The sequence below is a fragment of the Castor canadensis genome, chromosome 1, assembly GCF_047511655.1.
Source record: "Castor canadensis chromosome 1, mCasCan1.hap1v2, whole genome shotgun sequence".
Lineage (NCBI taxonomy): Eukaryota > Metazoa > Chordata > Mammalia > Rodentia > Castoridae > Castor > Castor canadensis.
The window spans coordinates 19,793,193-19,821,149 of NC_133386.1; the positions used below are offsets into that span (position 1 = coordinate 19,793,193).

The 27,957-nt window shown below is 37.7% G+C and overlaps 1 protein-coding gene across 1 annotated transcript in view; it reads left to right on the forward strand.

Annotated features, from left to right (window-relative positions):
• The window catches only part of Epm2a (EPM2A glucan phosphatase, laforin), a 208,905-nt gene extending 182,499 nt beyond the window's left edge, over positions 1–26,406 (forward strand). The window contains exon 5 of the mRNA XM_074072670.1: positions 22,860–26,406. Within this exon, the coding sequence (XP_073928771.1) occupies positions 22,860–22,898 (39 nt within the window). The 3' untranslated portion in view covers positions 22,899–26,406. The remainder of the gene's footprint in view (positions 1–22,859) is intronic.
• The last annotated feature ends 1,551 nt before the right edge of the window (positions 26,407–27,957 follow it).

Sequence of the window (27,957 nt, forward strand, 5' to 3'; positions counted from 1 at the left end):
TTCCCCTGGCCAACACTTCCCCTGGCCATGTCCTGGAGAGGGTAGGGGACTAACATGCAGTCAGCACTTCTAAAGGGCAGGCCTTCAAAGTGTACAAGGTTCATCTCTGTATGCCCGATTGTGATTAGGCAAGAACCACCAATTATTTCACTGGATTTGCCCAGTGTTTTGCTTGCTTCACTTATATATTAAATGAAATATGGAGACTTTACATAAAACTCTAGATTTCCAGTTGGTCTTAAATTCCTAAAGTTTGGAAAACTGGCTCAGTCTTCACATTGCCTCAATTGTCTCTACCTGCCCTGTTTTATGAAATTAATTTGTCTGTATCTACCTGCAGGCATTTACATTTACAGGCTATGAAAGCCCTCTACAATCAAGATTACAAGGTTTGAGACTGTGTTTTAGCATAAATATTAAGCAATCTCCTACCATCAATCTGTGCAAAAAGCGTGCATCTTTAGGTATGATCCCAGATGCTCTGAAAAGAACTTTTGGTTCTTTTCAAAAGTCATTTGGCAGCTAAACTTGACCTGAACACATGTTTGGCTTTTATAGAAGTTATCAAACATTTTTTAGTCTCAGGGCTCTTTTCACTCTTAAAAAATTATTGAGGTCTTTTACTAAGATGAGTTATATCCATCCTTAGTTATCATATCAGAACTTAAAATAGAAAGTTAAAATACACTTATTTACAAGTTTGCTTAAAAGCAACAATAAGCCTGGAAGTGGGCTCAGTGCAGAGCACTTGCTTGGTATACACAAGATCCTGGGTTTGATCCCTAGCACCTCAAAAAAATTGAAGTTCATGACATGTTAATTTAAATGATGTTTTAAGGACACAACTGTATTTTCCCACATCAAAACTTTAATGATAAGAGTGGTGTTTTTAATATTTTGCCAATCTTTTTTATAGCCTGACTTAATAGAAGATAGCCAGAATCTCATGTCTGCTTCTATGGGTTCAGTCTGTTGTGATACCCCACACCATTTAGCTCTGCACACTCATGAAAGGATGAGAGTGAAAATGATAAACATCTTAGTATTGTTATGAAAATAGTTTTGGCTTTATGGATTCCCCAAAACGGTCTCGGAGACCTCAGGGATCTCCAAATCATACTTTGGGAGTGAGTGAGTTCTTATAATTTTCATTTATCCCACCTACTATGAATACTCATATATTTCACTGGGGAAATACTAATATTTTTAATTATATGGTGCTGCCTCAGACTCTGAGGGCTATGGAGACATACAATACAGTATCTGTTCTATGCAAATTTTGTAAAAATTGGAAAATTTCAAATTTCCAAAAAAGCCATCCTAAAGAGTTCTAGATAAGCAATTATGTACACTGTATACTTTCATAAATAGATTAGTTTCACAATAAGAATAAAAACTGAAAGTTAAAATCAACATCCAACAATGATGAAGAAAATGTCAGCATATCAGAATTGCAAATATGTTTCATACAGTTTAAAAACTTTGCAGCATATAGAAATGCAGCATGTCTGAAGTACCATTTATTGATACATCCCTTTATTTATGAAACAAATAGTTGCCAATCTACTGTGAACATCTACAATAGTAACACTAAATTACTAGAGTTACTTGAAAATAGTTAATTATACAGTTGTTTTACAAACTTTCTAACCAGGCAGACTGATAAATTGGTATTTAATATTTATAGCATGATTTAGACTTTGATGTGGGCTTTGTGAGGAATGGCAAACTATACCTGCAATCCAAATCTTGCCTTCCACCTGTTTTTGCAAACACACAATCATGCCCATTCATTTATGTGTTGCTCATGGCCTTTTTGTGCTACAAAAGCAGAGTTGAGTTTGCTTTTCAGCCTTGCAAATCCTAGAATATTTGCTCTCTGACCCTTCCCATCTCTGATTTAGAGAATTGGTTTGAAGGTTCCTTGGATAACTGGAAAACTAAGATATAGTTTACTATATGATGAGTTCTCTATGATTCATATGCTTTGAGACATTTCTGAAGATGTCAGTTCTTAGAAAAGTTTGGGTTGCAGCCAAAGGACTCTAAGTTTGGTGGAATACATCCTAGGCCGAAGTCATTTTCTGAGCAGAGAGTAATTGAGGCAAATTGTCCTAGTTAGATGAATTTCTCTGCTGACCCCAGTGTTGCCTTCCTCTGCTGATTTTGAAGACCAAGATCTATAACCAACACCTCTTCCTGTTTGTTCAAGTGCTTGCTCAAATGTACTTTAATGCTACAGAAGTGGCTTTGCTCCTGCTGCTTATTCTCCTTCAGGGCTTGAACCTCTCATTGACACAATTGAACTAATCTTTCCTTTTTTAAAAGAATTAGATTGCAAGACTATTTCTGGTTTTATGTGTTCTACATCTGAAGATTTTGGGTTATCTGGCCACAGAGAATAGAGTGGATAACTTCATATTGTTATGGTTTAGCTATGACTTGTCCCTCAGAAACTCGTTGATAAAGGCATGGTCCCCAGCAGGTGGCACTATTTTGGGGGTTCTGGAAATGTTAGGAGATGGGTACTAGGTTGAAGAAATAGGTCATTGGAGGCACGTCCTTGGGGGACTACCTCTTTTCTGGACCCTTCTCTGACTCCTATCTGCCATGAGGTAAGTAGCTCTGTCACTCACTCCTGCTGCCATGACATTCTGCTTCATCACAGGCAAGAATATTGTAAAGGACTAGGGACTGAAACCTCTGCAACTCTGAGCCAAAATAGTTCCTTCCTCCTTTAAATTGTTTCTCTCAGGCATTTGTCACAGCACAAAATTCTTATTGACACATGTTATTGTAATTGTGTAAACCACTCTCAGATTAATTATGGAAAAGGAATTTATGTCTTACTAATTTAGGATTGATTAATTTACTTCATTTATTTGGTGGTTTAGTATAAATGGATAATCTTTTTAAGAGAGAATGCAGCATTGGAAAGAGAGGCTGTCCATGGGCAAAATTGTGAAGGAGAAAATTTCTCCTTGTCTCCCTTCTTTCTTCATCTTTCCTTGAAGTGATTAGGTATTGACTCTAATGATATTAAAAATAGCTGTGATAATTATTATAAGCCATTTTTAAAGTTCTTATATTTTCCTCTCCACCCATTGTTTGCTAGCCTCCTATAGACCTATACTATCTTAATTTTCTATTATACTGATGATAGGAATTGAGATTAAGAGAGCTCAGGGCTTTGTCTAAATCACTTCATTGCCAAGAAATGCAAACTGGGATGAACCCAGGATTTATTTACTTTTTCAAATCTCCACCTCTTATTGATGATTGGTTTCCCACTGCCATACACTCTGATCTAGCCTTTTTGGGTAATGCCCTATGATCTTGACATTGCCTCTCCATAGGTTACTGATTGTCAGGGATGAGGTAAGTTAATTCACCCTGGAACCAGTGTGGATTGACTCATTTACATATTCTATTAGCAGTTATTATTGACTTCTTACCAAACTATTTTGCCTCATTCTTGATTACAAAAATGAAGACTACATTTCTGCCCTTAGGGAGCTATTGACTCACAAATATACACATCAGACAAATAATGACCATATATTATCTAATTCTTTATGGTAAACTGATATTAAATATGAAAGAGTGGTAATGAAATTGGAGTCACCAGCCCACAAACCTTATAAAAGTGTAATTGAGGTGTTTGTGTGTGTGGAGGGGTGGTATCTAGGGAGCCATAGGACCTGTAGCAGCAGGATGTGGCTTTTTTGTTTGTTTGTTTCATTAGTTAGTAACTAATGTTTTAATTTTATCATTTCATTTTTACATTTACTCACATGTGTATACACTGTTTGCCCCCCACCATCCTGCTTCTGGGCAGAACCTGTTCCGCCCTCTTGTTCTCTAATTTTGTTGAAGAGAAAACATAAGAGGCAATAAGAAAGACCTAGCATTTTTGTGAGTTTGAGATTAAGACAGCTATATAGGAGATTCCTAGCATTGCTTCTATGTACTTATATATTACAACCCACATTGTTTCTTCGTGAGACTGATTCCGTTAGAAAATAGTTCAGTTTAGATTGTTACCATGTTTACAATATAACTCGGAAGTTTGTCAAGTTTCACTTCTTATTGAAATCTAAATTTTGGTCAAAACATGTGCAAAGAATCTCAATAGACATTTCTCAAAAGAAGATATACAAATTTCACACAGGTGTATGAAAAAAATACTCAAAAACTCAAAATCAGTAAACATCAGAGAAATGCTAATTAAAGCTACAAATCAAAAGATGAAAGATAGGTATGCGGGAGGCTGTGGCAAAAATGGAACCCTTGCAAAACATTGATAAGAATGTTAATTAGGATAACCATTATGGAAAACAGTATGGAGATTCCTCAAAAATTTAAAAATAGAATTCCATAGGATCTAACAACTCCACTACTGGTTATATATACAAAGGAAATTAAGTCCATATTTTATAGAGATACATGCACTCCCATGTTCATGGTGGCATTATTCCCAGTATCCAAGACGTAAAATCAACCTATGTGTCTATCAATGGATGGATGGATGAAGAAAATGTGGCATAGATGCACTAGTGAATGCTATTCTGCCTTAAGAAGGAAATCTGCTTATTTGCACAAGGTGAGTGAACATGAAGAAGAATGTTAAATGAAATAAACAAAGCACAGAAAGACAAATATTGTGTGATCTCACATTAATAATATATTTTTAAAAAATTGTTAAATTTAAAGTGTTCTCACCACAAAATGATAAGTATATGAGATAATGCACGTTAGTTATCTCAATTTAGTCAGTGTACACATATTCCAAACCAATGTTTTAAGTATATACAACTTTTAGTTGTCGATTAAAATAGAGAAAAACTAAAATCTAAATTCCAGTATGTAATCTATTAAGTTACTTCTTTTCAAAGATGTTTACAATCACAATTTTGAAAAAGTAGAAGAGGTGACACCTTTCACTTGAGATCTTATCTGTTTTCTGTACTTTTCCTCTAAGTCTTTCCTCAACTATATAGTTGTGCCTATAATTCAGCCAATTGCTCTATGGAACCCCTGTAAGAAAACAGAGGGAGAGGTTACTCTCAAAATACATATTAAATGAAATATTTCTCCAAAGCTTTGACACCTGCATATTTAGAAAGAGCTTTTTTATGTGTGGTAAAATTATGCACAGAATAATTTGTGAAAATTGCTGGACTTTTATTTTCTATGTTTACATTGATGCATTATTCCATTGGAGATAGAACTGAACCCATGCATAACATACTTTGCTTTGAACTGCAGGTTTTCTGTCTTGCTTTGTTTTTTCAAAGACAAATATGATTGTGTACAATTTTTCCATGTATATACCACCAGCCTTTCTTAAATGATTATTACAAATAAATAAAACTGCAAACATAATAAGACCCAATAGAAATGCATTGTAATTATTTCAAATATACTCGAAGAGGGATTGGAAATCAGACAGGAGCTGCTATGCTATACAGTTGTAATTTTTTTTTTTTTTGCAGTACTGGGGCTTGAACTCAGGGCCTTCACCTTGAGCTACTCCACCAGCCTTATTTTTGTAAAGGGTTTTTCAAGATAGGGTCTCACGAACTCTTTGCCCTGGCTGGCTTCGAACCTTGATCCTCCGGATCTCTGCCTCCTGAGCAGCTAGGATTACAGGAATGAGCCACCAGTGCCTGGCTCTACAGTTGTAATGTTTTAAAGTGAAGAAGGTCAGCTCTTTTCAACAAACACAAGATGGTCATTCCAAGCTGTACGCTACCTGGTAAAATGAGCTGAACACTTTCAGGAGGTCAGCTCCTCAGAGATTTCCAGGAGACTCACAGAGCTTGCTGCCATGGGCTGTTCTCAAGTCATCAAATGTGATCACTTTCATTTCCTGCATGATTTTACTTTATAAGTGTTTGTCTCTGTTTTCATGTTACTTTACTTTCCAAATCTCTAAATACTTTCTGCCTTCTAAATACTCCCTTATTAACCTTAAAGCCATGGGGAAGCCAGCAGGGAATTTGGAAGGGCTCTTCATCTTCTGAGATCAGAAAATTCTATCACATCAGGGTCAAGTAACTTTTGCAAAATCTCAGCTCATCAGAAACAAATTGGAACCCGCTGGCTTTGCACATGGAAATAGGGAAAGACTAACCTACATCAGTAGTAGTCACTACCAGTCCCCCACTCCAAGATGAGGGCAAGAGTGTTCTTCAGTTTGTCAATTGAAGATATCTCCACAGGCACACAGTTTGAGGCTTGATCTTGGCATGCTTTTATCAAATTTCTAGCCACAACAAGTATTATTTGCTGAAAATATAACCCTAGAACAAAAACCTAATATGTAAAAATTTGTGGATTTTTTTCTCATTTAGTAGATTGGCTGTAATTGTAGAATGCAAGATATAAGCATATAAAAAGTAATGGAATCTGGAAATACATTTATGCATGCATGAGATGCAAAAAAAGGTTAACATGGGACTTAATTTCCTCCCTTACCGAGCTTTTCTCTTTGCCAAACTATGCCCTTGTTATGTGGGTACCACAAGTTTGGGTTGTTTATATCAGAAAGGTCAGGAAACTACTTATGGGAAATCAAAAGAATCAGGCTAAAATGTCAGGGGGAACGAAAATAAAGATGAGAGAGCTGCACCAAGACTGGCTTGATGGAACTACTGGCTTCATTTCATATGATGCATGCACAGATGAATGCATTATCTATAAGGAAATTTGCATACACACAAGTATCTTTAAGAGTGTGTGTGTATGTGTGTGTGTGTGTGTGTATGTGTGTGTTGAAGACAGAAAGGCAAGAAATTTTAGATTTCATTTGTGGATTAAAAATTTAATTCCCCTATTTACTTTCAATTATTTTTTGATTTTGGCCCAGGGTTTCTTTTTAATCCATATTGATAATACTGGAAAGTAGTTTAGTTTTATTAAAGTGCACTAAATGAAAATGTAGATTAAGTTATAGATAGTCAAATAATGCCAATAATTCCTGTACAAAGGCTGACTTGTGTTCTGAGCAGAAGATCCCACATCTGAAAAGTGTGGGAGGAGGGGAAAACCAGGCAGGGGACGGACCTATGCCCTGGGTGTGATGCAGGGTTTACAAAACAGAAGAAGAACAAGGGATGAACTGATGTAGGGTACTACAGCTGCTTTTTAAAGGGGAGTTTAGGTGCTCAGATCAGAGTATGTGATAAAATGTATCTCCCAGAGTTTGGGCTGTTATGTCCTGGTTTACTGGCAGCACATCTCTGAAGCTGTATGTCTTGGTTGAAAGAGGTTTACTCCTTTTTGGTGGCCAGGGACTGATAAGAGGGAGAAGATTGCTTGGTTTAGTTGAAGAGTAATGTGTTAATCTTGGTCTTTCAGTCTGGGGAGAAAAAAAGAGTGGGATTCAAAGGGAAAGATGCCAGGTTTTTTTGTTGTTGTTGTTGTTTCCCTTTTATAGTCCTGGTTACATTTTTCACACTGTCTGTTTGTTCCTTCCTTTTCTATGGAAAAGGGGCATACAATAATCTGCTTCCTGGTTTTGGTTAATTCCTAGACCCAAGTAAGGAGTCAGTGCTCCTCAGAAGACGCAGCTTTTAAGCACCTGTTACAAGATTGTAACCAAAAGTTGATTCCCCAGACATGGTCTAATTTACAAATAATGAAAGCAGGGATCTGAGGAAGGGGAAGATTAAGACTTACGAATTTGTCAGGCAAAATGAGGAGATCAGAGACTGGAGTCAAAAGCTGCTGTTCTGTTCCTGAGAAAAAATGTTTGACTTTCGTAGGACTGCTTAGGAGCTTTACTCAGGGGTACATGCCCCAAGCCCAGGTCGTGGACTCCATTCTTCTGCACTGGTTTACTGGCGTAACTTCTCTGAAGTCGTATGTCTTGTTTGACAAAGGTTTATTCTTTCTGTGATTAGAGAGGCATAAGCATGGGCAGATTGCCCAGTTTGGTTGAAAGAGTGTTAATCTTGAGTTTCACAGCATAGTGCAAAAAGGGGGAAGGGGAGGGAGAGACAGAGATCAAATTCCTGTATAAGCAGCACAGCAAGGTGGCCAGCATTGCTAGCAGACTTCAGCTGAAAGTTCTTTGGGTAGTCCATTACGTGACTGTTTTCTCTATTAAACAATAAACTCAAGAGGACAAGAACTTCTGTATCTCCAGTTCTAACACAGCACCTGGCACATATCATGCCTCGTTATATACTTGTTTGTATTTGGACGAAAAGGTTTTTTTTTTTTTTTTATTCATATGTGCATACAAGGCTTGGGTCATTTCTCCCCCCTTCCAACACCCCCTCCCTTACCTCCTTGCCCCCTCCCTCTCCCCCCCATCCACTCGCTACCCGGCAGAAACTATTTTGCCCTTATTTCTAATTTTGTTGAAGAGAGAGTATAAGCAATAATAGGAAGGAACAAGGGTTTTTGCTGGTTGAGATAAGGATAGCTATACAGGGAGTTGACTCGCATTAATTTCCTGTGCATGTGTGTTACCTTCTAGGTTAATTCTTTTTGATCTCACCTTTTCTCTAGTTCCTGGTCCCCTTCTCCTATTGGCCTCAGCCAGTAGTATCTGCTTTAGTTTCTCTGCGTTAAGGGCAACAAATGCTAGCTAATTTTTTAGGTGTCTTACCTATCCTCACCCCTCCCTTGTGTGCTCTCGCTTTTATCATGTGCTCAAAGTCCAATCCCCTTGTTGTGTTTGCCCTTGATCTAATGTCCACATATGAGGGAGAACATACGATTTTTGGTTTTTTGAGCCAGGCTAACCTCACTCAGAATGATGTTCTCCAATTCCATCCATTTACAAGCGAATGATAACATTTCGTTCTTCTTCATGGCTGCATAGAATTCCATTGTGTATAGATACCACATTTTCTTAATCCATTCATCAGTAGTGGGGCATCTTGGCTGTTTCCATACCTTAGCTATTGTGAATAGTGCCGCAATAAACATGGGTGTGCAGGTGCCTCTGGAGTAACCTGTGTCACAGTCTTTTGGGTATATCCCCAAGAGTGGTATTGCTGGATCAAATGGTAGATCAATGTTTACCTCTTTAAGTAGCCTCCAAATTTTTTTCCAGAGTGGTTGTACTAGTTTACATTCCCACCAGCAGTGTAAGAGGGTTCCTTTTTCCCCACATCCTCTCCAACACCTGTTGTTAGTGGTGTTGCTAATGATGGCTATTCTAACAGGGGTGAGGTGGAATCTTAGTGTGGTTTTAATTTGCAATTCTTTTATTGTTAGAGATGGTGAGCATTTTTTCATGTGTTTTTTTGCCATTTGAATTTCTTCTTTTGAGAAAGTTCTGTTTAGTTCACTTGCCCATTTCTTTATTGGTTCATTAGTTTTGGGAGAATTTAGTTTTTTAAGTTCCCTATATATTCTGGTTATCAGTCCTTTGTCTGATGTGTAGCTGGCAAATATTTTCTCCCACTCTGTGGGTGTTCTCTTCAGTTTAGAGACCATTTCTTTTGATGAACAGAAGCTTTTTAGTTTTATAAAGTCCCATTTATCTATGCTATCCCTTAGTTGCTGTGCTGCTGGGGTTCCATTGAGAAAGTTCTTGCCTATACCTATTAATTCCAGAGTACTTCCTACTCTTTCCTGTACTAACTTTAGAGTTTGGGGTCTGATATTAAGATCCTTGATCCATTTTGAGTTAATCTTGGTATAGGGTGATAAACATGGATTTAGTTTCAGTTTTTTGCAGAGTGCTAACCAGTTTTCCCAGCAGTTTTTGCTGAAGAGGCTGTCTTTTCTCCATTGTATATTTTTAGTGCCTTTGTCAAAGACAAGTTGGTTATACTTTTGTGGCTTCATAACTGGGTCCTCTATTCTATTCCACTGGTCTTCATGTCTGTTTTTGTGCCAGTACCATGCTGTTTTTATGGTTATTGCTTTGTAATATAGTTTGAAGTCAGGTATCGTGATACCTCCTGCATTGTTCTTTTGACTGAGTATTGCCTCGGCTATTCGTGGCCTCTTGTGTTTCCATATAAATTTAACAGTAGATTTTTTAATCTCTTTAATGAATGTCATTGGAATTTTGATGGGAATTGCATTAGACATGTAGCTTACTTTGGGGAGTATAGACATATTTACTATGTTGATTCTACCAATCCATGAGCATGGGAGATCTCTCCACTTTCTATAGTCTTCCTCAGTCTCTTTCTTCAGAAGTTTATAGTTTTCCTTGTAGAGGTTGTTCACATCCTTTGTTAAGTTTACACCTAAGTATTTGATTTTTTTTGAGGCTATTGTAAATGGAATTGTTTTCATATATTCTTTCTCAGTTTGTTCATTACTAGTCTATAGAAATACTAATGATTTTTCTATGTTGATTTTATATCCTGCTACCTTGCTGTAGCTATTGATGATGTCAAGATGCTTCTGAGTAGAGTGTTTTGGGTCTTTAAGGTATAGGATCATATCATCTGCAAATAGGGATATTTTGACAGTTTCTTTACTTATTTGTATTCCTTTTATTCCTTCTTCTTGCCTAATTGCTCTGGCTAGGAATTCCAGTACTATGTTGAATAGGAATGGAGATAATGGGCATCCTAGTCTAGTTTCTGATTTTAGAGGAAATGGTTTTAGTTTTTCTCCGTTAAGTATAATGCTGGCTGTAGGTTTGTCATATATAGCTTTTATAACGTTGAGGTACTTTCCTTCTATTCCTAGTTTTCTTAGAGCTTTTATCATGAAATGATGTTGGATCTTATCAAAGGCTTTTTCTGTATCTATTGAGATGATCAAGTGGTTTTTGTCTATGCTTCTGTTAATGTGGTTTATTACGTTTATTGATTTTCATATGTTGAACCACCCATGCATTCCTGGGATGAAGCCAACGTGGTCGAGGTGAATGATCTTTTTGGTGTGTTGTCGAATTCAGTTTGCCATTATTTTATTGAGGATTTTTGCATCAATGTTCATTAAGGAGATTGGCCTACAGTTCTCCTTTTTGGAGGTGTCTTTTCCTGGTTTTGGGATAAGTGTAATAGTGGCTTCATAAAATGTGTTTGGCAGTTTTCCTTCCCTTTCTATTTTGGGGAACAGTTTAAGGAGGGTTGGTATCAGTTCTTCTTTAAAGGTCTGATAGAATTCAGCAGAGACTCCATCAGGTCCTGGACTTTTCTTTTTGGGGAGACTCTTGATTGCTGCTTCAATTTCATTTTGTGTTATAGGTCTGTTCAGGTGATTAATTTCCTCTTGGTTCAGTTTTGGATGATCATGTGTATCTGGAAATTGGTCCATTTCTTTAAGATTTACAAATTTATTTGAATATAGGTTCTCAAAGTAGTCTCTGATGATTTCCTGGACTTCTATGGTGTTTATTCTTATCTCCCCTTTTGCATTCCTGATTCTACTAATTTGGGTTTTTTCTCTCCTCATTTTAGTCAGTTTTACCAGGGGTCTGTCAATCTTGTTTATTTTTCAAAGAACCAACTTTTGTTTCACTAATTCTTTGTATGGTTTTTTTGGTTTCTATTTCGTTGATTTCAGCTCTTATTTTTATTATTTCTCTCCTATTTGTTTTGGGATTTGCTTGTTCTTGTTTTTCTAGGAGTTTGAGATGTATCATTAGGTCATTGATTTGGGATCTTTCAGTCTTTTTAATATATGCACTAATGGTTATAAACTTTCCTCTCAGGACTGCCTTTGCTGTGTCCCATAGGTTCTGGTAGGTTGTGCTTTCATTTTCATTGACTTCCAGGAACTTTTTAATTTCCTCTTTTATTTCATCAATGACCCATTGTTCATTAAGCAATGAGTTATTCAGTTTCCACTTGTTTTCATGTTTTTTGTCTTTACTTTTGTTGTTGAGCTCTAGTTTTATTGCATTGTGATCAGATAGAATGCACGGTATAATTTCTGTTTTCTTACATTTGCTGAGGCTTGCTTTGTGCCCTAGGATATGATCTATTCTGGAGAAGGTTCCATGGGCTGCTGAGAAGAGTGTATATTGTGTAGAAGTTGGATGAAATGTTCTGTAGACATCAACTAGGTCCATTTGATTATTGTACATTTTAGATCTAGAACTTCTTTATTGATTTTTTGTTCAGATGACCTATCTATTGATGATAATGGGGTGTTATAGTCTCCCTCAACCACTGTATTGGAGTTAATATATGCTTTTAGGTCCTTCCGGGTATGTTTGATGAAATTGGGTGCATTGACATTGGATGCATATAGGTTGATAATTATTATTTCCTTTTGGTCTATTTCCCCTTTTATTAGTATGGAATGTCCTTCTTTATCTCATTTGATCAATGTAGGTTTGAAGTCTACTTTGTCAGAGATAAGTATTGCTACTCCTGCCTGTTTTGGGGGGCCATTGGCTTGGTAAATCTTCTTCCAGCTTCATCCTAAGCATATGCTTATTTCTGTCGGTGAGATGGGTCTCCTGTAAGCAACAAATTGTTGGATCTTCTTTTTTAATCCATTTTGTCAAGCGGTGCCTTTTGATGGGTGAATTAAGTCCATCAACATTAAGTGTTAGTACTGATAGGTATGTGGTGATTCCTGTCATTTAGTTGTCTTAGTTGTTTGAAGGTTTGATTGTGTGTATCTAAGTTGAGGTTACTCTCTACTGTCTTGCTTTTTCTTTTCCTGTAGTTTGGTGCTGCTTGCCCTTTCATGGTTATGTTGGGTTTTACTTTCTGTGTGCTGTATCCCTTGAAGAATCTTTTGTAGTGGTGGCTTTTTGGTCACATATTGTTTTAGTTTCTGCTTATCATGAAAGAGTTTTATTGCTCCATCTATTTTGAATGATAGTTTTGCTGGGTAGAGTAGCCTGGGTTCGAAGTTATTTTCATTCAGGTATCCGGAAGATCTCACCCCACGGTCTTCTTGCTTTTAATGTTTCTGTTGAGAAGTCTGCTGTGATTTTGATGGGTTTACCTTTGTATGTTATTTGTTTTTTGTCTCTTACAGCCTTCAGTATTCTTCTCAGGTCTCTGTATTTGTTGTTTTAATGATAATTTGCCTTGGGTAGATCTATTTTGGTCTGGTCTGTTTGGTGTCCTGGAGGCCTCTTGCATTTGTATGGGAATATCTTTCTCTAGATTTGGGAAATTTTCTGTTATTATTTTGTTGAATATATTACGCATTCCCTTCACTTGCACCTCTTCTCCTTCTTCGATGCCCATGATTCTCAAGTTTGGTCTTTTGATGGAGTCAGTGAGTTCTTGCATTTTCTTTTCACAGGTTTGAGTTTTTTAACTAATAGTTCTTTAGTTTTTCTTTTAATTGCCATTTCATCTTTGAGTTCTGAGATTCTGTCTTCTGTTTGTTCTACTCTGCTGGATTGTTTTTTCTGTATTCCCATCATTGCCCTTGGTGTTGTTATTGTCCCTGTACTGTGTGCAATTAAGTATTTTCTAGTTTGTAATAATAACAATGGTGATTTTAGAATGGAAGGGTGAGAGGAGATGGAAAGCAAAGAAGTTAAAGAAAAAGGGAAAAACAAATAAACAAGTAGAAAAAACAAAACAAAGAAACAAAAAAAATTTCAAAGATATAAATAGGGAGAGATAGTGTACTAATCAACCATAAGCTGAACAGGCATTACAGAGACAGAGAGAGGACTGAAAAAAAAACATAAAAAAATAAAAAATGAATAAATAAATGAAAGAAAAAAATCTGCAAGTTCAAATGCAATAAAGTTTCAGTCTTAATAATTTTGGTGTTCATCCCTCAGCCTCCAATTCTGGAGATGGTGTCTCAGAAGTAGTTCTGTCATTATCTCATCAAAGTGGAAAAAACCAAACCAAACCCAACCAAACAAAACAACAGAAAACCAAAAAAACACCACAAAGTGTCCCAAGTTCAAATGCAATACAGTTTCAGTAAGTTTTTCAGCATGCAGGTGTAGTTTGTTTGTTGTCTCATCAAAGGAAGAGAGAAAACAAAGAGTCTGGAGACAATTCTGTGAATGGCTATCTGAGGTTGTGGCTCACCTGCCCGCTGCTGTCAGTCTGCTGTTGCTGGAGGCTTTATTTATGCAGATCTCAGGAGTGAGCTGAACACTCACAATTTCTTCTGGGCTTGACCGCCATTGCTACAAGCTTTCCCCTTTCCAAGCGCACTGGGGGAGGTGACACTGCACACGCTTTCTCAGGCCTGCGTGTTTATTTACAGTTCAAGTGGGAAGTGGGTCTTCTCCCCTCTGGGGAATTTTCCTCCCACTGCCGCTTTTACAAGCTTTCCTGCTCCTGGTTGCTGGACGTGTGCCACCGCTCCTGCCTTCTCCAGCCAGTTTGTGAGGGATTTCCCCTCCCCCACCTTCGGTGCTCAGGTGCCCTGCCCTCTTTGCTACATGTCTTTCTTGTTATTATTGCTTATTATTCAGTTTTTTTCTTTTTTCCCTGGGTGGAGGTCATTCTGTCCAGGGGGCTATGCTGATCTGGCCCAGGGTTGTCTGTGGGAGTACCACGTACCACTTAGGTCACCTTGTGGTCTGCATCTTTCCAAGATATCTGGGCATTGTCGTCTGGCAGTGGCCCAGGGGCCCTCCTGGTTTCTCCATTTAATGTGAAGTGGAGATGCTATGCACAGGCTGGAGGTGTGGAGGGGTCACAGTTTTGCCTCTTCTCAGTGGTTTTTCCTGTAAGGTGTATCTCCAGTGTCTCTGCAAGATTTTACTTTAGGAGGCACGCTTTCTGCTTCCTCCCTCTAGCCGCCATCTTGGAATCTCTCCTGGAACAAAAGGTTTTTGGTAAGGTGCTTTCACACCTGTAAACCACTACACAAACGTAAGCTGTAACTGTTATGTAGGCAAACATGAAATTGTTCCATTTTTAAAGGAACTATAGAATGTGTTCACTTAAAAGTGAGACTGCATGTGCCTAAGGCTTTGTGAATGACTAAGTCAGTATTATCACTTGTTTTAACTTTTTCTCTTTGCCAGCAGCAAGAGGTAAAGGAATATTTTTAAGAAAGAAGGTATGATGGCATTTCTCTCTTTGATAACTAAAGAATGAAATAGCAATCACAGACCATTTTCCTTTAAGCTGGGAAAAGCTGCGAGGGTTGATGTCCGGTGTACCTCTGATTGGATGACAATGGCCCTCTGGGGCACTTGAGAAGGATTCTGAGATGAGAACAGCCCTGCAGCAAAGGGCCATGATTAACAAACAACGTCCATCCTGGGCAAAGGACTGGAGGGTGGACAGTATGAGAACCATTTTGTCTCCAGATTTAAACAATACAGGACAGGTCTCCTTAGTGTTTTGATTTACTTATCTATTTTTTGTGAATTAACTAGGTAAGGAGAACAAGAATAACATTGTTAAGAAGCCAGACAAAACTTCTTGAGTCACATGTAAAGCACTCTCCATGTCTTAGGAAAGATTAATTTCTCAAATGCCATCTTTAACATAGGCAGCATCTTACAATTTTCTTCCATTAATCACAAATCAGAGAAAAATCAAATTAATCAATATTTTTTCAGACATGTTTGCAGCAGTAGAAAAAAAAATCAGTTGTCAGGAAACCTGGGTAGAAAATACACTTTTTTGGATAGATTGTTTTTAGTGTCAGCCTATTTTTCATCATAAACTAGACTTCAATTTCATAGTTTTATGTGGTCAGTCATTACTTATTTTTACTCACGTTTATCACCCTATTCCTTTTGGCATGCCAAACTTCCCATGTGTAGTCACTTTCCTTCTGCTTGAAGTGCATATATTCTACAGAATTTACCTCAGCAGAGATCTGTGGGTAGACATGCACTTAGTTTTATATTTTGTCTGATATTGTCTTTGCCTCCTATTGGCTCTTGCAGGGCGGTTTGTCTTGGAATAGAAATCAGGGTTGAGAAGGGTTTTCTGTCTGTTCCTGTTTCTGTAGTCTTCTAGTTTTTATTCTTTCTGATGTTAAGTTAGTAATCTTTCCTTTGCAGTTGATCTGTTTTGAAAGTGTTAAAAAAATTTTGTTTGTTGTTTTCTACTTATTATTATGTCTAAAATTGAATTCAGTTTTGTTTATTCTACATGAGATGTATTGGGGTTCCTGGATATGAATGTCTTTCAATAGTTCTTAGATATTCTCAGCTTTTAAAAATCTTCAAATATTATTTATTCCCAATTATTTATGCTTTCCTGAACCACTGATTAGGAATTATTATTATAGTCCTTGTCACTCTCTTCTCCATCTCTCAATCTAGTTTTTATATATTTACATCTGATTTATTTATAGCTATATTGCAGTTCTCTGTTCTCTGTTCACACGAATCTAACCTGCTGCTCAATATTTCTAAAAACCTCAGTGTAATTATTAAATTTTTATTTATTTATTTTTGAAATATAGATTTATTTAATTCTTCATTGAATCTGGTCATTTTTATCTTGACTTGCTCTTTGCTCATGTTTTGAACTTTCTCTTTTTGCAAATTGACTTACGCATATTAAATTTAATGATTTTCAGCCTTTATGTGACAATTCTATACCTGACATTATTTTTTAACGTTTGATTGTTTATCCCTCTTGCTGCTGTATGCATGATATCTTATCCCTAGATTTTGTAATATAAACTATTCTTGCGCTATATCAATGTCAAATCTTTGGTCAGAGTTGAAGTTGAAACTTCTAGAGTAGATTTATATTTATTTATACCATTCTCTTCTGAGTGACACAACCAATTAAAAAATATTTTAATTTTCTAAAATGAATTTTATTGTGTATATTTAAAGCATGCAACATGATATGGAATGCATGATGTTATGGAATGTAAAAGTATTACTATAGTGAAGCAAATTAACTATCCATTGTCACAGTTTGTAACATATAAAATGTGCCCAACTGCTTGTGTTAAAGGTTTGATTCCCAGCTGGTGGCAATATAGAGAGGTGATTGGATCATGAGGGCACTAACCTCTTCAATGGATTGATCATTCCTAAGTTCGTAGCTGAATGGGCAATTAGGAGGTGGGGCCGATTTAGAAGTCAGTCACTGGGGCATGCCTTTGAGGTATATGTCTTGTCCTCAGCATTCCCTCCTCCCGGCTTCCCACACTCATGAGATGAGCAGCTTTACTCCAACACACTCTCCCTCCACCATGATGTTCTGCCTTGCTGTAGACCAAAGGCAATGGAGCCGGCCTACTACTGAAACCTCTGCAACTGTGAGCCAAAATGTATCTCTTCTCTAAGATGATTTTCTCAGGTATTTTGTCACTGTGACGAAAAGTCACTAATACATCCATCAATGCATGTAGTTATGTTTTTAAATTTTTTCTTTTGTCAGGGGAGCAGCTTATAATCTGCCATTTAGCACGAATCTCATGTATAATGCAATTTTATTACCTATGGTCATCAGGTTGTATATTGCATCTCTAGACTTGTTAGGTCTACACATCTGCTACTTTGTATCCTTTGACCTATTTCTCCCCGTTTTCTTTCCCTTGCCCCTTACCATTGTTTTATTATTTATCTGGTATATTCAAATTTTTTGTTTGGATTTCACATGTAAGTTGAGATCATGCAAGAATTATTTTTCTGCATCAGGCTTATCAAATTTAGCATAATGTTCTCCAGGCTCATCTGTGTTTTCTCAAATGGCAGGATTGCCTTCATTTTTAGGGCTGAATAATATTTCAAGGTGTGTGTAGTTTCTTTAGCTGTTTGTTCACTAGTGGGCACTTAGATTCAACTTAGGTTGTTTTCATATCTTGACTGGTGTGAACTGTGCTATAAAGTACACTAAAGTGCAAATACCAGTGAATTGGGTACAAAACCTATTTGAGGGCCAGGTTAGAGTCTCAAATTCTCAGGCTACATATTTTCTCCTTCCATCAGTGTCAAAATCAAGACAAACCATTTCCTTACTTTCCCCGTTCAAGTCATTAGGTGCCCACTTCCTGCAGGGTTGTCCTATTAGGTTCTCCATCATCAGCAGACTCTTCCTACAGCCCACATGTACTAAGCAGCAGATAGGTAAGAAATTCAAATTCTCCATAGTTCAGCAGAAATCCTGGGGGAAAATCTAGCCTTGGTATTTTCATACATTCCCTGACCCCAAGCTACTATTTCATCTAACTTTTAGAATTTGAGGGTTAATATTTTTGTGTGTGTGCTCAGCAGTACATTTAACATAATTCACAGGAAATATTTTGTCTGTCTTAATTACAAAAGTTGTTCAAGATATATAACTTGCCATATTGTTGAAAACAAGTCAAAATCAAGCTCTCTTTCTTTCTTTTTTTCTTTCTTCCTTCTTTCCTTCCTTCCTTCTTTCTTCCTTCCTTCCTTCCTTCTCTCTCTCCCTCCCCCTCCCACTCCAGATTAAACTCTCAGGGCCTTGTGCTTGCTAGACTGCTAGGTTGCTACCACTTGAGCCATGGCCCCAGTCCTTTTGCTTTTTGTTTGTTTTTCAGATAGAGTCTCACTCTAACTTGTCCTTGAACTGCAATGTTCTATCGCTACCTCTCAAGTAGCTGGGATTACAGATGTGTTCACGATGCCCAGCCTATCATAACATTTTTATACAGACTTCTGCTGGGGACATTGGACTTAAGGACTTGAAATCTATTCCCACATAGAGCAGGAGTGCTTTGGGGGACTTCCATGATTTGGAGTTTGAAAGTTGCAAATTCTTGTATCAGTTTATTATCTTTCTATTATGTTGAACTCTGTTATGTGTGACTAAAGGAGAGTTTGTCTTGTCACAAGTTAGAGGGCTTCTTAGGTCATTTCTACACCATTGGCTCTTATTCAGACACTATAGATCATGTGAAGGCAATGGAAACATTAAAGTGTGTGGAACATAGTGGATTGGCCAAGAAGCAAGGACGCATGGCTTTGCAGAGTTTAATATTCTCTCTTTCTGGGACTGAGAATCCTGTGACCATGTTTGGGCAAGAAGGGCAGGTCACTCCTCAAGAGGCACCATCTGGGACAGATGACACAGATGCAGCTTCCCTTAGCAATTTTCCTATGCTAGGCCCTATTACCATGATGGATAAGTTTCTATCATCTGTTCCTTGGGAATATTTTTTAATATCTGTGTTTACAGTGTTGGGAACATTTTTTTTGGAAAGGGATAAATAAGTGTGACAATTTATCATTGGTGCATTTGGAAAGTATAATATTTTGCCTCATGAAAACTCTTTTCTAATTACTTGAGTCTGGAGCCAATTACATGTTAATAAAATTTTGACATAGAATTATATCATTTTAAGTAAAATATCTGGTTTAAATCATAAAACCATTTTAGGCTTCTAATTCTCCCAAACAGTGCCATGTTGCTTTATACTACCTTGCAATGATAACTAGGCTTGTAAATTTTAAACCAAAAATAAGGATGGAATTTGAAGTAAAATTGCCATTTGTCATGTTCAAATCTAACAGATAGTATATCAAAAGAACTGAGCAGTGGGGAAGGATCTTATAGTTTGTGCCTCATAGCTCATGTACTTTCAGCACTTCTTGGAGCCATGAAGTCTTGCTGGATAATTTTACCCTGAAGGTTCTTATGTTTTCTTTGAAGTCTTTTCCTGAATGATAGCAAGATTAAACAATATTTAGGCAGGTGACAAACAAGGTCTATATTCCTCAGGAAGGTTATACAGTAAGAATTCTCCATGCAGTTTTACAGAGTGTGTTTTCAACTCACTCTGCAGGCAGTCAGAAAAAAGAGAGTCTATCCATTCAGGTGAATGTAGGAAAGCTTCCCAAAGGACACAACATTTAAGTTGCTCTTTGATGGCAAGGCATGGTGGTACACACTTACAATCTCAGCTATTTGTGAGACAGAGGTAGGAGAATTGCAGTCTGAGGCTAGCCTAGACAAAAGTATGAGACCTTACTGGAAGAACAAACTAATAGCAAAAGGACTGGAGGTGTGATTCAAGTGCTAGACTATTGGCTGCAAGTGCAAGGCACTGAGTTGCAGCCCCAGTAGTCCCCTTCCCCTCAAAAAATGATCTGTGAAGCATGAATACTAGTGTGGAGAAAGGTGGAGTGTTTTTTTTTCCCATAACAGTGTTTTCTTTTAAGGAGAGTCTGGTTTTCCTTGATGGACACTCTGATAATTCTCTTTGGAGTGGGGATGAGATCCCCAAATACAGGCTTATACACTGGACTCTTGATTTTCTGAGTAAAGCAAGTGTAATGTGAGAGCATAATTTAGCTCTTAGGAAAACAAAGAAGAAAATGACAATGGGAGTATCCAAGGGAGAGGCATTGGGGAAGAAAGGAGGGATCAATGGCAATCACATTGGGTTTTGAGTGAGCGCTGCTAGTATGTGAATCTCTCTTGTTCATCTGTGACATCTTTAGGAAAATAAATACCTTTTAATTTGACCTACCAATGCCCTGCTTCCAGATCATTATGAGTTAAATACAGAGGCTACTTCTAGGGACCAGGTCATATCTTGCTTTCTCGTGGATAGGACTATGATGGGCAGCAATGGAAAAATACAGTGTACAAAGTCGTCTAGGTAGGAATAAGTAAGTGTTATGAGGGAAGAACATTTATGAAAGCACAGGAACTTTTCTTATTTAAGCTCTTAATAGAAGTTAGAGAGAGGATGCTTGAGGCTATGTTTTCTCATGAGTGTCTAAAGAGAAAATAAACTGAACTCTTGATTTAGAAGCTCATTAAAATATTACAGAGGGCAAAAAGAAGAGAGTAATGTTGGTATTCCTTTGTGGAAATTTCAGAATGTTGTAAGTCATGCAGACAGCCAGCCATCCTTGCTCCACATGGAGATAGAAATAAAGAGTGTGATTTAATTGCGACAAAGGGAATTCTGAAAGAGAGTGATACAGAAAAGGATAGAAAAATAATCTGGAGCCAAAGCAGAAGAGGTCTCAAAGGCCAGGATTATGTATTTGGATCTCATTTTTTAGAGAAAACAATATTTATTTAAGGATGGTTATTTGTATTTATAAAATGTTTCTTTTTATTACTTCTTAAAATAATGCATTCTTATCATATAAAACCAAAGTAATATAGAAGTATTAAAAGTATTTAAAAAGAAAATAAATATCTTGGTAATTCCAGCACCATAATTTGCTTCTGTGTAGATAGGCTTAAAAAGTAAGACTATCATTATGATGCATATTCTGCTTTGTCATCTGTTGTACTTTGGTTATCATTGAAGATTTTTGATTAGAGATCTACTGAAAGTGGGTAAGTATAGTTGAAATGAGATGCTGAACGTAGTGTCCAGAGCCTGGAATTACTGGTAAAGCCTATGGAAGTCATCATGCTCTCTCTGGCAATAGCCAGAGTCAGTGCAGAGGCTGGAAAAGACCAAGGAGACAGAGTGAGTACCCTGAAGCTATGGGGAGAGGGTAGAAGAGAGCTGAGTCAGCAATGGCTTCTGGAGTTTGAACTCAGAATTGTTGAATAGTTAACCCAAATAGAGGGTTAATATGAATTATGAGTTTTAATTTAAAAAGTTGACAGGTTTGATTTGATTGTGTATAGCTGTCAGCAAATGTAGGGGAAGTATCCAACAGGAATTGGAATAGTCAGTCCTAGTAACTAGGCTAGAGGGAATAAATAGAGAAGGAAACAACTGGCTGAGAATTGGTTCATGCATATTTTATTTAAATCCACCAACCCTACAAAGAGAGAGTTATTATTTAATAGATGAGGAAGACATAGCAAGATTAAATTATTGATCTACACAGCTACTAAATGGCAGAGCTAAGATTTAAACACAGGGCTTCTGTTTTCACTATGAGCAGGAGTGTTGAATAGAAGTGGTTATTAAAGAAAAAAGTGTTCAACTTTATCAAAGGTAGTATAGGAATCAATATTTATATCCATATATTTATATCTATATATTTATATATGTGTTTGTATCTAGGACGAAAAGTCAGAAGGAAAGCAAATTCTCTCTCTTCTGGAACTTGAACAGTGTTTTAGTCCATTTTTTGCTGCTATAAAAGAATACCAGAGATTGGATAATTTACAATGGATAGATACATGATAACTCATGGTAGCAGAGGCTGGGAAGTCCATTATCAGGGTCCAGCATGCTGAAGTCCTTCTTGTGTGTCATCCTATAATAGAATGTGGAAGGGCTAGAGAGGATGAGAGAGGGCAAGAGGAGCCTAACTCATCCTTTTACAAGAAACTGACTTGTTTCTTATTGACTTGATAATAGCATTAATTCATTAATGAAGGTGGTGCCTCACGACTCAAATGCCTTTTATTAGCTCCTCCTTCCCAACACTACCACATTGGAAATCAAGTTTCCAACACATGAACTTTGGGGGACACATCCAAGCCCTAGCAGATTCCCTTTTTCTCCTTCCTTTTGATAACAGAATTCCAGGTATTTTGGCTTTGGGTCTTTAAATTTGGGTTACCAAACATTCAGCCTCAGACTGAGTTACACCATTCTGAGGTATTTCAGATTGCACTGAGCCATGCTACTGCTTTGTTACAGGTATGTAGTCCCAGAAGTTCTCAGATTTTGTGTTCCGAACAAAAAATAAAACAGATTGCAAAGCAGCAGCAAAGTTTCATTGAATGGGAAGTATAGGTAGGAGGATACACTGCAAGGAGTGGTAGACTCTGACCAGATGGTTCCAGAGCACTGATTTTTGTTCAGTGGTCAATTTATAAGATGTAAAGGCAAATGGAGGCGGGGGTGGGGTAATCTGGGCAGTATTTGTGGGAGGAGCTAAGGTAATTTACAGGTTTGATTGGCAAGGTCTTGTTATGTACATTGTATGCCTGTGCTTTTGCTGATTTTCAGGTTTTTAATTGTATATATGAGGTGTGAACAATATTCATATGGTCTTAAGTAGAGGGTTTTACCAGAGAGATTAGATTAAAGACAGATTTCCCTTTACTGAGCTTGTGCCATTTTCCAGTCTGAACTGATCAAGAGACTCACTCTTCTTTTTGCAGAATTTACAGCTGCAGAGGAACTTACAACTGCAATTCTGACCGTGAAATGACCATAAGAGAGAATGCCCAAGCATAGCACTGGATGGAGACAATGAAGAGCCCTTGCATGGGGATGACTGCTTGTTGAGGAGGGTTGAGATCCATGGAGCTATTTTTGCTTTTTCTTTTCCTTTACTAACCTGCCTCAGCTTCTCTGGTTCTCTAGTTTTCAGATAGCCTCCATAATTACATGAGCTAATTCTCCTGATAAATTCTCTGCCACATATTGATATATCTATAAATATCCTATTCATTCTGTTTCTTGGAGACCCCTGCCTAATACATTGATAAGTGCAATGAGGGAGAGTTGGAAGGCCCTAAGAAAGTATTTGACCCACTCTTGTTGATTAAGGAAAACTTCTCTGATGAAGTGACATCCTTCAGATCTAAGTTTAAGGAAAGGAAAGTAATTCTAGGCAAAGAAAATATTATGAGAATATCTTTAATTTGGGAAAGAGTCTATTATAACAGAAGTCCAGAATGGCTAAAGTTTGTGAATGGAGGAGGAGGATGGCAAGAGATAGGTTGGAATGGCAAGCAGGGTGCATTCCTTCAGGGCCTTGAGGGTATATTTCCCAAAATGATAATGAAACCTTTAAGAATATGGGAGTAGAGTGACATGTTTATTTAGATCTGTGTACTTAAATGATCTCTCTGCTTTTTGGGGTGGTAAGCTGTGTTATTTCTAATTCTATACTCTTCACAATTATGGAATAATAGATTCTTACTTTTGACTTTGCACCTTCTCTTAGTACACAGTGTGTGGGGGTTTGTATTTCCTCACCAACTCCATGTTAGACTTGGCCATGTGACTTGCTTGGCCAATGGAATGTTAGTGGATGTGACATGAGCAGAAGCTTGAGATGCGCTTTCAGGATTTGTCTTGGCATGTTGCTCTGTATGCAGAGAAGGGGATGGAATATAGCCACTGGTCCCAGGCTGAGCCACAGACAGAGCTGACCTAAGCCAGCCACAGACCTGAATGGACAAAAACAAATGGTGGTTGCTATAAATTTCTGAGTTTTCATTGCACTTTTTGATAAGTGATAAGAATGAATTCAAGGAGAGAAACACTAGTGGTATAAGTGTGAGGTAAAGGTGAATTTTGCTAAGATAATGGCAGAAATGTTAAAAAAATTGAATAGATTCCAGACATATTCAGACACAGAAATGATAATATGAAAGAATTATTGAATGTGAAGGTGAGAGTAAAGGAAGTGCTAAGATGGTTTTCAACCAAAGAACTTGCAATGTTCTTTATCCTTAGGATCCTGAAGATGGTTGAATATACCCAAAGCTTTCAAGTGGTATGGGTCACAGCTCTGTGACTAAGAATGAATTATTTTGACAAGTAATTAAATAATCAGGATCCCTTCTCTGGGAGTCTGTAGGGAGTTTGAGATGGTGGGTGTTTGATATTTCTCTAGAACATAGTAGTACCATTCCACGCTTTCCAGAGAACCTGTTACTCCCTGGGCTGGGTAGACCAAAGCCTCCCTTCTGACACGATGGATCGTCTTAGGTCCTATTTAAGCTTCTGAGGTTGTCACAAGCAGGCCAGTTTTGGCTGTTACATTAGAAGCACTAAGCTATCAACGCACTGAACTTTCAGAAGGAAGAGCAGAAAAACAATATGCGGTTTTTTTTCAGTGCAGAATGCTTGTCAGGCTGTCTACCTAAACACACTTTGTGCCTAAACTTGGATCTGAACTTTATAGCCTTCCCTTTCCTCACATAATTTCCTGATTAGTGATAGCTACTTCTTATGGATGATTTTTTTTTTCCAAGACAGCAATGAACTATTTTCTGTCCTATATTAGCGTGAATTTCATTAACATAGTGAACAAATAAATGCTGACAGCCCAGTTGTTGAGAAAATGGGGTTTCGAACTCCAGAAAAGTCACAAGTCCAGGTGAAATCTGACTCACTCTGTTGTTCATATTCTCTCTCACAAGCTGTAGGGCTTAGTGATCTGTGAACAGTGAGCTTGCTGTGGCCATTCTTATAGAGGTTAGGAAATCAGACAAACTATGGCTCATTCATCAGGTAATCTAGCCTGTTTGGTTGATTTTTTTTCTTTTTGGTTCTGCCTGATGAATTTGGCTAGGCTGGACAATTCCTGCTAAACACCTGTCCATTTTCTCACTCCAAAGGAGCTCAGTCACCTTGAGACTCATCAAAAACTTCACTCTTTGACATAAAAATCAGGATGATTAATTACAACTGCTAATTAAATAGATCCATAAATTAGTGAAGTTGATAAATATCCTATTTTAGCTTCTCATGTTCAATGTTCACTTAAGATGTCTATTAAAACAGTTAACAAGTCCTACAGTGCACTAGCATTTATCACTATCTTTTTCCATTCATTGTTCTTGGGAGTCTAGGGGAAATATGGCCCAGTATGAAAGAAGAACATGACAAAGACCAAAGTAGGAAGTGGTCTAGAAAAATCTACAAAGTATGTTATCAGTATAATCAACACTTTAACATTCAAGAGAGGCCTGGAATATGTTTTTAGTATCCTCACTTTTCTCATGTCCTGAGAGGAGTCCCTTCCTATATATAAACCCAAGTACATAACAAATGTTTTGGAGATTTTTTTTAAATTTTTGCTTTTGAGACAGGGTCTTGCTTTATATCCTAGCCTGCCCTAGAACTCATAATCTACTTCTTCAGTCTCCTGAGTGCTGGGCACATAGGTGTCTGCAATGATGCCCTGCCAAAATAGCTTTGCTTAGTTTCAGTTATTAAGGAGAGATTATTTCAATAGCAAGGACAGATATTTGGAACTAGGAAACTTTTTCTTTTCCATTCTGACTATATTTGGCCATTGTATGGCCATTGGTGAGTCATTTAGCAGAGCTTCAGAGTTCTCATCTGGAAAATGAGAAAGTTTTCATGGATGAACTTCATTAGGATCTTTTGTGACAAGGGGCCATGCTCTTGATTCCATGGTTTGTCAGTTGACACTAGCCTGGAACTATTATTTTCATAATGCTGTTTTTACTTATGTAGATACCTCTCAGGACTCACTAATCATTATCTGACCTGAGAGTGATTTATGTTGACTATATTGATTACCATAAGTGCAATTCATTATTCATGATTATGAAAATGAGTGTCCTTTTGTCTCCATTCTGCTTATATCTTTTTAAGGCTATATTTCTTATCCTTTTAATCTTGTAAACTTAATCTAGTAATGAAAATTGCTGAGAAGTGCAAACATAACAAACAAAAACCAGAAAGATAAATTAACACAAAATGTCAGAGACTAAAGAAGGCCAAACATGACTTAATTATCTAGAGAAATCTATGGAAGAATCCTGAATTAAATTACCCACAAAATGTCACCAAGGAAAGATAATCTGATTGACTTTGTGAGAAGTGTTTCATTTCCTATTTGGAGCTTTTAATAAAATCTCTTTGTCTCGGCAGTTGACTTTGTTGTCTCTACATCTTCATGTACTGCTTTCATCTTCATAAATGTTCTAAGCTGTCCTTTAACTGGGCATCTTGAAGGCCATTTTAGATAAATCTGAAGACAACTTTGAACAGTCCACAGTTCAGGACACCTGACTTTTCCCTCATATGTGAAATCTACTTGTACACTAGGAAGAGTGAGCACTCTGTGTCAGAAAGACCCACCTTCCTTGAAAGGAAGGAAGAGGAAATGAGGAGGGAGAAATGAAGCTTTCCAATTGTGTTGGTAGTGGGAATTCAGGAAGGAGGAATGCAAGCACCACAGATGGAATTTGGCTAGCAGGGAAACAAGATGGCCTTGAAATCTTTAATAGTTCTTCATGGTCAGAAACTTTAACTACTACATCCTTATTAAGATTGAGCTTTGTCTTTCTGACTCAAGGTTTTCCTTTCAGTAAACTGTTTTGTACTTATCTCAAAATGTTTTCTACTGGTTGCACCTTGGTTCCCAATTCTTTTGTAATAACTCTGTTTTATTTGTGAAGGTTCAACTCTTTTAAACTGACATTTTTTCAAATAAGAAGCTGAGGTTTTAAATTAAAATAGTTTAAAAATGATGTGAATTTCTTAGAAATGTGTAATATTGTGCTACATAATGTCCTATGACTGGAGATTCCAAGATGGTGGCTAGAGGGAGGAAGCAGAAAGCATGCTTCCTAAAGTAAAATCTTGGAGAGATGCTGGAGATACACATTACAGGAAAAACCACCAAGAAGAGGCAAAACTGTGATTCCTCCACATCCACAGCCCATGCATAGCATCCCTACTTCATGTTAAACAGAGAAACAAGGAGGGCTCCCGCGCAGCCACCAGACACCAGCATCCAGACCACTTGGGAAGACACGGACCACAAAGTGAGCTAAGCGGCACCTGGTACTCCCGCAGACAAACCTGGGCCAGATCAGCATAACCCCCTGGATGGACTGACCCCCACCCAGGGAAAAAAGAAAAAAAAAACTGAATAATAAGCAATAACAACAAAAAAGACACATAGCAAAGAGGGCAGGGTGCCCTTAGCACTGAAGAGTGGGGCAAGGGAAATCCCTCACTACAAGCCGGCTGCAGAAGACAGGAGTGGTGGCACTTGCCCAGCAACCAGGAGTGGGAAAGCTTGTAAAAATGGTGGTGGGAGGCAAACTCCATAGGAGAGGGGGGAAGACCCCCTTCTCACGTGAACTGTAAATAAACACGCTGGCCTGAGAAAGCTGGTGCAGTGTCACCTTCCCCAGTGTGCTTGGAAAGGGGAAAGCTTATAGCAGTGGTGGTCGCACCCAGGAGAACTCTTAAGCAAACAAACCTGAGGAGCTAGGTGAATGTTATGCTCACTCCTGAGATCTGCATAAATGAAGCCTCCAGCAACAGCAGGCTGACAGCAGCGAGCAGGTGAGCCTCAGCCTCAGATAGCCATTCACAGAATTGTCTCCAGACTCTTTGTTTTCTCTCCTCCTTTGATGAGACAACAACCAAACTACACCTGCATGCTGAAAAAATGTACTGAAACTGTACTGCATTTGAACTTGGGACACTTTATGGTGTTTTTATTGTTCTATTTTGTTTTGGTTTGGTTTGGTTTTT